At 42.5% G+C, this 14,168-nt stretch overlaps 2 protein-coding genes across 2 annotated transcripts in view; both read right to left on the reverse strand.

Annotated features, from left to right (window-relative positions):
* The window catches only part of LOC110516932 (E3 ubiquitin/ISG15 ligase TRIM25-like), a 538,607-nt gene that overhangs the window by 203,502 nt on the left and 320,937 nt on the right, over nt 1–14,168 (reverse strand). The gene's annotated exons all lie outside the window — the stretch shown is intronic.
* The window catches only part of LOC110517700 (tripartite motif-containing protein 16), a 33,177-nt gene that overhangs the window by 12,997 nt on the left and 6,012 nt on the right, over nt 1–14,168 (reverse strand). Inside the window, exons 4-6 of the mRNA XM_036972230.1 lie at nt 13,513–13,672; nt 13,328–13,387; nt 12,536–13,100 (exon numbers count right to left, since the gene is read on the reverse strand). Of these exons, the coding sequence (XP_036828125.1) occupies nt 12,586–13,100; nt 13,328–13,387; nt 13,513–13,672 (735 nt within the window). The 3' untranslated portion in view covers nt 12,536–12,585. The remainder of the gene's footprint in view (nt 1–12,535; nt 13,101–13,327; nt 13,388–13,512; nt 13,673–14,168) is intronic.

The raw sequence follows: 14,168 nt of genomic DNA on the forward strand, positions 1-14,168 counted from the left end.
AGAGGTAGAGAGACACACTGTCAAGGTGACAGGTATCCTAGTGGTTTAGAGACTGAGAGGTACAGAGACACACTGTCAAGGTGACAGGTATCCTAGTGGTTTAGAGACTGAGAGGTACAGAGACACACTGTCAAGGTGACAGGAATCCTAGTGGTTTAGAGACTGTCTGTCTATGTTCCCTTGTGGTTTAGAGCATAGAGACAGTAACTGAAAGGTCGCTGGTTTGAATCCCTGATCTGACTAGGTGAAACCTCTGTCTATGTTCCCTTGTGGTTTAGGGACAGTAATTGAAAGGTCGCTGGTTTGAATCCCTGAGCGGACTAGGTGAAACCTCTGTCTATGTTCCCTTGTGGTTTAGGGACAGTAACTGAAAGGTCGCTGGTTTGAATCCCTGAGCTGACTAGGTGAAACCTCTGTCTGTCTATGTTCCATTGAACAAGACACTGAACCATAATTGTTCCTGCAAGTTGCTCTGGATAAGAACTTCTGCTAAATGACTAAAAAGTCCATCTGGCTGTGCTTTCATGTCAAAACCCTTATTCTATTATAGTCATTATATTATAATGTATTATATTGTAAGAGTCTCCACTCAGTATGGTGTTAATGATGACTGTGTTGTGTACATTGATTGAATGGTTAGGACTCTCTCTCTGTATTCACAGTTTATATCCCAAGAGACCAGGAGACCTAAAGGAAGCATTCAACACTGCATCCCTTCATCCAGTCATAGTAAACTGTCTGCCTGTCTGTCTGTCTGTCTGTCTGTCTGTCTGTCTGTCTGTCTGTCTGTCTGTCTGTCTGTCTGTCTGTCTGTCTGTCTGTCTGTCTGTCTGTCTGTCTGTCTGTCTGTCTGTCTGTCTGTCGACACAGCCAACTTCTCTGTTGTGGTTGTTGTTGCTGCTATCAGTGTTAAGGTCAAGGTACAAAGTGATTGACCTCCCTCTGAGCCATATACAGAGTTCAACCCCTCTATACATGCCATCTTTTATATCCTATATTGTATATAGCTCTGATGTCACTGTCCTTAATCAACTTGTCGTGTCTTAGGCTATGCCGGATTAAGTGATATGACATGCTATTCTATAAAATGATTTCTCCGTAATTAATATTACCTGATTGAGCTAATCATGTAAATGTAATTAACTAGAGAGTCGGGCACCACAAAATAATATTTATAGAGCTGTTATCTTCCGAATAAACTCTTAAAGACCTAGTAATATTTTACATCAATAGCAGTCAATATCAATCGTCATCTTAATTCAGTCTCATCTGAAAGTTGTTAATTCTTGGTTATCTGCACGAACCCTGGTTAACAATTTGAATCAGCAATACAAAATTGGGTTTAATTATTTATTTACTAAATACCTAACTAATCACACATACACACAATGAATCATACCTTGATTACATATTAGGTCATAAAGGAAAATGTCCCTAGTGGGCGGAACAGATATGACAACTGGTTACACAAAGAACGGGGGGGCTGGGTTTGAGTGAAAGAGCGGGAAGACTGAGGGACACAGGGAGAAGCTGTGCTATCGTAAATACAGCATCTGATCCATTCTAAATTCCCGCCCATTTGGAAAAGGAAAATGCAATAAATATTTACTCTGAGCTGCGCTTCGGTAGGTTGGTGGTAGATGGAAGACCGTGTTGCCCAACCGAGTCCTGTGTCCTTTGAAGAATGTCTCTGCTGGTAAATTGAATACGTTGTAGTAACGTCGTTGTGTGGTAGACGGGATACTCTGTCTGTTCCTTCCTAACCTGCGTTTGCTGCTACTGTTGCTAACTCAACGGCTAGGAGGTATCACTTCTGTAGTGAATAAGAGTTCAAAGTTCATACCATTTGCAACCAAAGCTCACGCTGATGTTGGCTTCGTTCTGTAGTTATTATCTGAACCATTCTGACATAGGACCGTCGTCCTCACATCTTTGGAACAGGAGGTTATATAGTCGTCAAGGGCTTATATAGGAAGGGAGAGGAGGGCGTGTTTGAAAAGTTTTATAGCCCATCCACAGGGGTGGGCCACTGATTGAGCAGCCCTATTCTTATGAAAACCCAAATCTCACATTTTAGAAGCTAGAATAACATTTCATCCCATCACGAATAATTTAATATTCAAACATTTAAATTGAACATTAATTCCATGTGAATCCGATAACTCTGATGTGTAGACTTTCCACTGTAGAGTTTATGTCATCTTCTCATTGATGAGAATGTCTCAGATGACAACCGAACTGACATCATATTCATTAAGTACCACCGCATATGTTCAATTGTTCGGATTACCAGAATATAGTTCATTTCCCTCCACCTTCTGATGTTCCCAGAATCTCTATGTTAACCAAGGGATTTGCAAATGTAACATCAATAGGGTAGAGAGAGGAAAAAGGGGGAAAGAGGTATTTATGACTGTCATAAACCTACCCCCCCTTGTGGGAAGGAGTGAATGGATCCTGTGAGATCCAGTCGTGTTTCTTCCTGCTCTGTAAGGACCTGTGTCTCTGAGTGCTTCATGTGATGGTATACAGTCTGGGCCTGGAGGCTGTAAGGACCTGTGTCTCTGGGTGCTTCATGTGATGGTCTACAGTCTGGGTCTGGAGGCTGTAAGGACCTGTGTCTCTGGGTGCTTCATGTGATGGTCTACATTCTGGGTCTGGAGGCTGTAAGGACCTGTGTCTCTGGGTGCTTCATGTGATTGTCTACAGTCTGGGTCTGGAGGCTGTAAGGACCTGTGTCTCTGGGTGCTTCATGTGAGGGTCTACAGTCTGGGTCTGGAGGCTGTAAGGACCTGTGTCTCTGGGTGCTTCATGTGATGGTCTACAGTCTAGGTCTGGAGGCTGTAAGGACCTGTGTCTCTGAGTGCTGTTGTAGTTATTGTTACATATAGAGACAGATATGACACTATTGAGCAAAGATAGGTGTACATTAGACCACAAACAGAAAGCGGACAGGAAACCAAAGATTAAACAGACATAAGTATAATGGCCGAAGCCATACGTGCTTTACTGTGCATAAGGGCTTAGGGCAAAGAGGAGGAGGTGACACTTAAAAATATTATCTATTATGGAAAGAGCAGGACACCATTATAAAGATTAGATAGAGAGGTAAAGGACATAAGTGCTTAGGTTAAAGGCCATAAGTGCTTAGGGTAAGATAGACATATATTAATTTTAGGACACGAGAGGGTCCTGCCACCATTGTAATCTAATCAAGAGCGGATTCAGGCGTTATTAGGCATGAACAAGCAGGAAGTCTGGACTGAAAGATAATGGTGACCGATGACCTGAGGGAAGTAACTTCATTAACATATGGAATGGACTCATATACTGTGTGTGTATAAAGACAGAGCCAGTGCTGGGAAAGGGTGTGTTCCACGGACCATCTAGCCTGATATGTTTGTATTAAAAGCCTATATTGAATTCACAAGTTCTTGTAAGTGTTATATTTTGAAATGATTCACCACGACACTGATCATGTTGCTGTTGTTCATGTTGCTGCTGTTCATGTTGCTGCTGTCTATCCTTGGCTTTCACAATGTTGGAGATACTTTTAGAGCCCGTTGCTCTGTGAATGAGGAAATATGTGACTGTTTCTCCCTCGAGTTTTGGGAGAAACCACACGCTTGCACGTGAGATCTATGCACATTTCTCCCAAACAACATGGGAGAAATGGGACTCTTGCTCTGACATGTCAGGACTGTTTTCTTGGTACTGAACCGTGTCTCTGGACTTTCCACATCTCCTGAATGTTGTGGCGTTAAAGATTCTGGTGACTATGGATTGTCCTTCAAGTGCTGTCTATAAATCCACATGTTGGAACCCTCCATCTAGACTGGCCATTATCTTGCTGCTTCTACTGTCTGGAAATGTGCAATCTGACCCAGGTCCTGACATTCTTCCCCCTGTCCAATGAAGTAGTCAGAGCGGCCTGAAGTTTCTGCATGTGAATGTAATAAGTCTGCTGCTGAAGTATGATTATGTGGATAAAACCTGCCCAATGTCGTGGAAATTTCCTGTATTTACCAAATCATGAGCGCAAACCACAACACAAGTCAGAGTTAGTTATCAAAGTCCATCTTTAATTATATGAGCTCTATCACAACCCTGTGACTCTCAGATCAATTCAGTGTCTATCAATGAATTCTCTGAGAGCCCCCCTACATTGCAACTGAGATCCTTTAATAGCAAAGAACACACATAGTCAGACAGCATAGACATAATAAATTGTTCAGCTTTGTCTCCTTACTAAAACCCAGAACCATAAACCAATCCTCCATATCAACAGGCATATATCAAATTGTCATTTAGATACAACCAATTCTAAATACAACCAATCCTGGACAAGCTCACGGGGAGCATAGAATGATTCCAGACACTGCCATCCTCCTCTCCCCGATGGGAAAAGTAGGGAGTGACTGGCACACAGACACAGTGGAGCAAAAGATATGTTTACACATGATGACACCTTGACCTCTCCCCTCTCTGCGGCCTATGCAACTTAGTCTTTACATAGACCAGATAACTGCCAATGGCCACCACTATAGTACAACAAAATACATTCTTATGAGAAATAACTCATAAGCATATGATTAATATAAAACATCTTACCTATGTTACCACCCAATTCTGATTATTCCCCAACACCAACCTGATGTGTTTATGCTTTCTGAAACCTGGCTCCAAAAATCTATTAAAGACAAAAATATTGGCAACAATAGTTAGAATGTTTTTGGTGCAGGTGGTCAATCTAAGGGTGGTGGTGTTGCTGTTTACGTAAAACACAAGTTCTCAGCGGTCTGACTTCTACTCAACCTCAGCAAGTTGAATATCTGTGTTTGAACCTTAACCTTGGCTCCTGTTTAAATATGGTTGTATCTTGTTGTTATGGACCATCTGCTCCTGTTTAAATATGGTTGTATCTTGTTGTTATAGACCATCTACTCCTGTTTAAATATGGTTGTATCTTGTTGTTATAGACCATCTACTCCTGTTTAAATATGGTTGTATCTTGTTGTTATAGACCATCTGCTCCTGTTTAAATATGGTTGAGTTTGTCCTGATAGGTGATCTGAATCAGGACTGGTTAACATCTAGCTCTGATCAACTCTAAATTCTATACAATACCTATAATCTCACTCAGATTGTCAACAGTGTAACGAGGTTGAATATAAAGTCTCCTCTGAAATCCTCTTTGATTGATTTTGTTTTAATGCTTCTGGTATTTATGCAAATGACATAAGTGATCACTGTGCTATTGTCTGTGTGAGAGATGGTCAAATTCCTAAACATCCTCCACGTGTCATTACGAAAAGAAACCAGAAGCTGTTTGATATTCCAGGTTTTTTACATGATGTTTCCAGAATGAAATGGAATAGAATGGAATTAATCCCTGATGTTGAATTAGCCTTTTCTAACTTCCACAATGCTTTCCAGGATGTACGCAATAGGCCCCTTTAAATAAATTCAGGATGAAGGGCAGAGAGAATCCCTGGTTTACTGAGGAACGTACTACAATCATAAGGGAACTAAATGCTATGTGGGATAAAGCAAGAGGGTCTGGTTCAGCAGATGATTGGATGGCTTTTAAACGTCTGAAATATGGGTGTGGCTTTGATCTGAAAAGTGAAAGCAGACCACTACCTGAAATCTACTTCAGATCATTTAAATAATCCCTCCACATTCTGACAAGTAGTGAAAGGTTTGGAGTGAAAAGAAGATTCACAGCTTCCCAAACTATTGTTGGTCGACACAAGGTAGTAACTGAGAGAACCTCCATTCTGAAGGCATTGAATCAGCATTTTATAGATGCAGGCAGTTTATTTGAAAAGGTCTAAATGAGCCCCCTATGAATTTACCTTCTCATCCCTGACACCCCTGTGCTCTCCTTCACCAGGCTCTCTTTCACCAGGTTATCCTTCTCATCCCTGACACCCCTGTGCTCTCCTTCACCAGGTTCTCCTTCTCATCCTTCTGTTTCAGAAGTGTGTAAAGCCCTGAAATAAATTGATAGAACAGAATCCCCTGTCCCTGATGAACTAGACCCCTGCTTCCTACACCTGCTGCTGACATCATTGCTCCCCCCTATATTTCTAACCTCACGCTTGACGTTCAGGAAATCCCCAAGTTATGGAAATCTGCTTTTGTACTGCCTCTCCTGAAAGGTGGAGATCCTTCGCTGCTTGACAACTATCGACCCATATCAAAAGTGTATCAAAACCGTCTGTTCTGTCAAAGGTCCTGGAGTCCTGGAGTCCTTAGTTAGTAGGTCCTGGAGTCCTGGAGTCCTTAGTTAGTAGGTCCTGGAGTCCTTAGTTAGAAGGTCCTGGAGTCCTTAGTTAGAAGGTCCTGGAGTCCTTAGTAGGTCCTGGAGTCCTTAGTTAGAAGGTCCTGGAGTCCTTAGTTAGAAGGTCCTGGAGTCCTGGAGTCCTTAGTTAGAAGGTCCTGGAGTCCTTAGTTAGTAGGTCCTGGAGTCCTTAGTTAGAAGGTCCTGGAGTCCTTAGTTAGAAGGTCCTGGAGTCCTGGAGTCCTTAGTTAGTAGGTCCTGGAGTCATTAGTTAGTAGGCCCTGGAGTCCTTCGTTAGTAGGTCCTGGAGTCCTTCGTTAGTAGGTCCTGGAGTCCTTCGTTAGTAGGTCCTGGAGTCCTTAGTTAGTAGGTCCTGGAGTCCTTAGTTAGTAGGTCCTGGAGTCCTTAATTAGTAGGTCCTGGAGTCCTTCGTTAGTAGGTCCTGGAGTCCTGGAGTCCTTCGTTAGTAGGTCCTGGAGTCCTGGAGTCCTTCGTTAGTAGGTTCTGGAGTCCTGGAGTCCTTAGTTAGTAGGTCCTGGAGTCCTGGAGTCCTTAGTTAGTAGGCAGCTGAAGGCCTCAGAGAAAACAACTTCTTTAATGCAGTCAGGCTTTAGGTCTGGCCACAGCACTGTTTCAGCAACATGGACGGTTTTACATGGATGCAGTCAGGCTTTAGGTCTGGCCACAGCACTGTTTCAGCAACATGGAGGGTTTTACATGGATGCAGTCAGGCTTTAGGTCTGGACACAGCACTGTTTCAGCAACATGGAGGGTTTTACATGGATGCAGTCAGGCTTTAGGTCTGGCCACAGCACTGTTTCAGCAACATGGAGGGTTTTACATGGATGCAGTCAGGCTTTAGGTCTGGCCACAGCACTGTTTCAGCAACATGGAGGGTTTTACATGACATCCACTGTGCTCTTGAAAAGAAGTGTGTCTGTCTTTATTGATTTGTCAAAGGCTTTTGACACCGTGGACCATGCTGTGTTAGTGTAAAGGTTAAAATGTTGTGTAATTACAGGTCATGATCTAGATTAGGTAATTTATTAACCAATCAAATCATACACAATGTGTAATGGTGGATGGTTGTAAATCTGAGTCCATAGAGGTGTGCTCAGGTGTCCCACAAGGTTCTATTTTGGGACCAATGTTGTTCCTTTTGTATATCAACAACACTGGGGATCTTAATGAAACAGTGGATGTTCATTTTTATGCAGATGATACTGTTCTGTATTCAAGTGGTAGTAGGTTATCTTTATCTTTTGAAAATGCCCAAAGAGCATTTAACATCATACAACTGAATCTGAATGATTTGAAGCTGGTTCTGAATTTCAGATGCCAGGCATGTTACTAATCATGTCATTGCTACAATGGCTGGACATACTATACAGCAAGTCAAAGTGTACAACTATTTGGGTGAGTGGGTTGATGACAAGCTGAGCTTCACTGTTCATGTGGAGAACTTGATCAGGAAGCTCAAGCTGAAAATAGGTTTTTATTACCGGCATGAGGCTTGTTTTTCTCTGGAGGCCAGGAAGGAGCTGGTATGATGTACATTACTGGCATCAGGCTTGTGTTTCTCTGGAGGCCAGGAAGGAGCTGGTATGATGTACATTACTGGCATCAGGCTTGTTTTTCTCTGGAGGCCAGGAAGGAGCTGGTATGATGTACATTACTGGCATCAGGCTTGTTGTTCTCTGGAGGCCAGGAAGGAGCTGGTATGATGTACATTAGTGGCATCAGGCTTGTTTTTCTCTGGAGGCCAGGAAGGAGCTGGTATGATGTACATTACTGGCATCAAGTTTGTTTTTCTCTGGAGGCCAGGAAGGAGCTGGTATGATGTACATTACTGGCATCAAGCTTGTTTTTCTCTGGAGGCCAGGAAGGAGCTGGTATGATGTACATTACTGGCATCAGGCTGGTTTTTCTCTGGAGGCCAGGAAGGAGCTGGTATGATGTACATTACTGGCATCAGGCTTGTTTTTCTCTGGAGGCCAGGAAGGAGCTGGTACGATGTACATTACTGGCATGAGGCTTGTTTTTCTCTGGATGCCAGGAAGGAGCTGGTATGATGTACATTACTGGCATAAGGAGGCCAGGAAGGAGCTGGTATGATGTACATTACTGGCATCAGGCTTGTTGTTCTCTGGAGGCCAGGAAGGAGCTGGTATGATGTACATTACTGGCATCAGGCTTGTATTTCTCTGGAGGCCAGGAAGGAGCTGGTATGATGTACATTACTGGCATCGGGCTTGATTTTCTCTGGAGACCAGGAAGGAGCTGGTACGATGTACATTACTGGCATCAGGCTTGTTTTTCTCTGGAGGCCAGGAAGGAGCTGGTATGATGTACATTACTGGCATCAGGCTTGTTTTTCTCTGGAGGCCAGGAAGGAGCTGGTATGATGCACATTACTGGCATCAGGCTTGTTTTTCTCTGGAGGCCAGGAAGGAGCTGGTATGATGTACATTACTGGCATCAGGCTTGTATTTCTCTGGAGGCCAGGAAGGAGCTGGTATGATGTACATTACTGGCATCGGGCTTGATTTTCTCTGGAGACCAGGAAGGAGCTGGTACGATGTACATTACTGGCATCAGGCTGGTTTTTCTCTGGAGGCCAGGAAGGAGCTGGTATGATGTACATTACTGGCATCAGGCTTGTTTTTCTCTGGAGGCCAGGAAGGAGCTGGTATGATGTACATTACTGGCATGAGGCTTGTTTTTCTCTGCAGGCCAGGAAGGAGCTGGTATAATGTACATTACTGGCGGTTTTAGATTTTAGTGATGTTATATATATGCAGGCCTTAGCCAAGACCCTGAGAGCACTTGATTCAGTGTATCAAGCAGCCCTCAGGTTCTTTACAAATCAGAAACGTCTAACACATCATTGTGATCTCTACAGCGCTGTTGGCTGGTGGTCATCTACCTTGCGTAGGTTTAAACACTGATATACACTGATTTATAAGGCCATATTGTAGGTTTAAACACTGGTATGAAAATCTATACAGGTACCGTATGTAGAACCAGAGTAAAGACCAGTATGGACTATCAATACAGGTACTGTATGTAGAACCAGAGTAAAGACCAGTATGGACTACCAATACAGATACTGTATGTAGAACCATAGTAAAGACCAGTATGGACTATCAATACAGGTACTGTATGTAGAACCATAGTAAAGACCAGTATGGACTATCAATACAGATACTGTATGTAGAACCATAGTAAAGACCAGTATGGACTATCAATACAGGTACTGTATGTAGAACCATAGTAAAGACCAGTATGGACTATCAATACAGGTACTGTATGTAGAACCATAGTAAAGACCAGTATGGACTATCAATACAGGTACTGTATGTAGAACCATAGTAAAGACCAGTATGGACAATCAATACAGATACTGTATGTAGAACCATAGTAAAGACCAGTATGGACTATCAATACAGATACTGTAGTAGAACCATAGTAAAGACCAGTATGGACTATCAATACAGATACTGTAGTAGAACCATAGTAAAGACCAGTATGGACTATCAATACAGATACTGTAGTAGAACCATAGTAAAGACCAGTATGGACTATCAATACAGATACTGTAGTAGAACCATAGTAAAGACCAGTATGAACTATCAATACAGATACTGTATGTAGAACCATAGTAAAGACCAGTATGGACTATCAATACAGATACTGTATGTAGAACCATAGTAAAGACCAGTATGGACAATCAATACAGATACTGTATGTAGAACCATAGTAAAGACCAGTATGGACTATCAATACAGATACTGTATGTAGAACCATAGTAAAGACCAGTATGGACTATCAATACAGATACTGTATGTAGAACCATAATAAAGACCAGTATGGACTATCAATACAGGTACTGTATGTAGAACCATAGTAAAGACCAGTATGGACAATCAATACAGATACTGTATGTAGAACCATAGTAAAGACCAGTATGGACTATCAATACAGATACTGTATGTAGAACCACAGTAAAGACCAGTATGGACTATCAATACAGGTACTGTATATAGAACCATAGTAAAGACCAGTATGGACTATCAATACAGATACTGTATATAGAACCATAGTAAAGACCAGTATGGACTATCAATACAGATACTGTATGTAGAACCATAGTAAAGACCAGTATGGACTATCAATACAGATACTGTATGTAGAACCACAGTAAAGACCAGTATGGACTATCAATACAAAGTGACCATTTAGAATGAGGCCCAGTTCAATGAGAGGAAGTCTTAACAGAACTGGGGGATGACAGACAGGAAGTGGGGGGGTGGAGATCTAATATATTTTGTGCCAAACACTAAAGCATGATATTGTAATAAATCTACACCCTATTCCCTATGTAGAACACTACTTTAGACCTGGTCAGAAGCACCGTAGTGCACTTCGTAGGGAATAGGGAACCATTTGGAACAGAGACAGTAATTCCCCTGAACATCTTCCTCTTCCTCATCTGGTTTCTTGAACAGCCCTTCACTCCTCCCCTCTTCCTCCCCTCCTCCCTTTTCATTCTATTCTATCAGCCACACCACTAGCTCACCTCCACACAATACATTTACAAGTTAAAGACACACCTTGGAATAAATAACAAAGGAAAACTATTACTAGATGAAGTTGAGTGTTTTTTATTATTTCCCATCACCATAAATCATATTTAATCACTGAACAGTAGCAGACCTAACTTCATCTGTTCCTGACTCTGGATAGTGGATTAAAAAGACCATCAATCTCCAATGATATTAAAGTACTATTCTGAACATTACTGATATACTGAGTGGCAAGTCAAGATATCTGCTGGTTTTATTGTTTGGTCAACAGCACCACCTGCTGGACAGGTTTAATGTTGCTGGACTGAGCAGTATGGGAGGATGAAAGATGACACATTTAGGGCCGGTTTCCTGGACATCTACATTGAACATACTGTTTAGTCCAGGACTAGGATTCATCTGTGTCTGGGAAACCAGACCATATAGTTTAGTAGAAAGTAAGTGATACCAGCTTGCAGTGGGCTGACTAGTCCTGAATTGTCCTTTAGTTCCTGGACCATTTTCCATGCAGCTCCAGGTGACAGAGAACACATCAATTAGGACCGAGCCAACAAGCTGATCAATGATACTGAGGAGAATTACATAGAGACAGAGAACCAACGGAGAAAACATATCAATGGTTCTGAATGACAACCAATATACATCAACACCAGACATCATGATTCATGGAAATGTACAAGATTAAAACATTGTATTGAATTTTAATTAATAACAAATCAGTTTACAGTTTAACCAGCTCAGCTATAGACTACACCAGCATGACTAGTATCTATGTGGACCCTACTACAGTTTAACCAGCTCAGCTATAGACTACACCAGCATGACTAGTATCTATGTGGACCCTACTACAGTTTAACCAGCTCAGCTATAGACTACACCAGCATGACTAGTATCTATGTGGACCCTACTACAGTTTAACCAGCTCAGCTATAGACTACACCAGCATGACTAGTATCTATGTGGACCCTACTACAGTTTAACCAGCTCAGCTATAGACTACACCAGCATGACTAGTATCTATGTGGACCCTACTACAGTTTAACCAGCTCAGCTATAGACTACACCAGCATGACTAGTATCTATGTGGACCCTACTTCAGTTTAACCAGCTCAGCTATAGACTACACCAGCATGACTAGTATCTATGTGGACCCTACTACAGTTTAACCAGCTCAGCTATAGACTACACCAGCATGACTAGTATCTATGTGGACCCTACTACAGTTTAACCAGCTCAGCTATAGACTACACCAGCATGACTAGTATCTATGTGGACCCTACTACAGTTTAACCAGCTCAGCTATAGACTACACCAGCATGACTAGTATCTATGTGGACCCTACTACAGTTTAACCAGCTCAGCTATAGACTACACCAGCATGACTAGTATCTATGTGGACCCTACTACAGTTTAACCAGCTCAGCTATAGACTACACCAGCATGACTAGTATCTATGTGGACCCTACTACAGTTTAACCAGCTCAGCTATAGACTACACCAGCATGACTAGTATCTATGTGGACCCTACTACAGTTTAACCAGCTCAGCTATAGACTACACCAGCATGACTAGTATCTATGTGGACCCTACTACAGTTTAACCAGCTCAGCTATAGACTACACCAGCATGACTAGTATCTATGTGGACCCTACTACAGTTTAACCAGCTCAGCTATAGACTACACCAGCATGACTAGTATCTATGTGGACCCTACTACAGTTTAACCAGCTCAGCAGTACCATTGAGACAAAACCCAGGATAGAGGGGCTGAGTGAATGTGGTCTGGACTCTGTGGAGGAGGGTCATTGTGTCAGAGACACTGTAGAAGGACAGAGTACCTGCCTTGTGATCCAGGTACACTCCTACTCTGGAGGACTGAGGGCCTGATACTTTAGTCTCAACATTATTGTGTCTGAACCAATAACCACCTCTATAGCACTTTAAACTCCAGGACTTGTTATTGTTTCCAAATCCACCATCATTACCTCTCTCTGTTCTGCTGATGTCTTTATATGAGACTGCTGTAACAACATAACCAGTCCTCTCCACCTCCCAGTAACAGCGTCCAGACAGACCCTCTCTACACAGAACCTGGTACCAGTTGGTGAATCTGTCTGGATGGACAGGATATGGTTGGAATTTGCGTGTATCGGTCACCTTTCTGTTCCCTTCAGACAGAGAGAGGTGTGTGTATGCTGTGTTTGGGTCCAGTGTGAGCTGACAGGAATCTGGGAGAAGAGCAGAGACCAATGAGGGGAGTCAGAACAATAAGTTAAGTCAGATACTGTATCTACCCTGTCTTTGATTAGAGCACAGCAGAGATCAAATCAGAGAAATATGAGGAGTCAGATACCCAGTCTTTGATTAGATCTACTATTGCTATATATTTCTAGAGGGATTGTTAGGAGTGTCAGTAAAAAGAGACTGTTAGTTACTTCACAATATAGAGACTCACATTGTAACAACTGTTCTCTGGTCTTGGGCTCTGGAGGCAGTACAACATCCACTATATTCACTACAGACACACAAACACATTGACAGAGAGAGGGAATGTTATCATCAGACCATATTCCACATGTATATGACTAGTAGGGAACTTTCAATGGTCTAAAGTTGATGTTCTTATTGTTTTCAACACACCTGTAGTGGAGATCTTGGTCCATTCTCCTTTAAGGAAGTCTTCTAGTTTCTCTCTCAGTTCAGACACAGTCTTACTCACATCTCCAAAGTACTGAAGAGGACGGACAACGATGCTGGGTAAGTCTGAAGATACACTGATACTGGAGAGAGACTGATAACTCTGGAGAGAGAGAGAGAGAGAGAGAGACTGATAACTGGAGAGAGAGAGAGAGAGAGAGAGAGACTGATAACTCTGGAGAGAGAGAGAGAGAGACTGATAACTCTGGACAGAGAGAGGGAGGGAGAGAGACTGATAACTCTGGAGAGAGAGAGAGAGAGAGACTGATACCTCTGGAGAGAGAGAGAGAGAGAGAGAGACTGATAACTCTGGAGAGAGAGAGAGAGAGAGAGAGACTGATACCTCTAGAGAGAGAGAGAGAGACTGATAACTCTGGAGAGAGAGAGAGAGAGAGACTGATAACTCTGGAGAGAGAGAGAGAGAGAGACTGATAACTCTGGAGAGAGAGAGAGAGAGAGACTGATAACTCTGGACAGAGAGAGAGAGAGAGAGACTGATAACTCTGGAGAGAGAGAGAGAGAGACAGAGAGAGAGAGAGACTGATAACTCTGGAGAGAGAGAGAGAGAGAGAGAGACTGATACCTCTGGAGAGAGAGAG

Source organism: Oncorhynchus mykiss, unplaced genomic scaffold (assembly GCF_013265735.2).
Source record: "Oncorhynchus mykiss isolate Arlee unplaced genomic scaffold, USDA_OmykA_1.1 un_scaffold_121, whole genome shotgun sequence".
NCBI classification, from domain to species: Eukaryota; Metazoa; Chordata; class Actinopteri; order Salmoniformes; family Salmonidae; genus Oncorhynchus; species Oncorhynchus mykiss.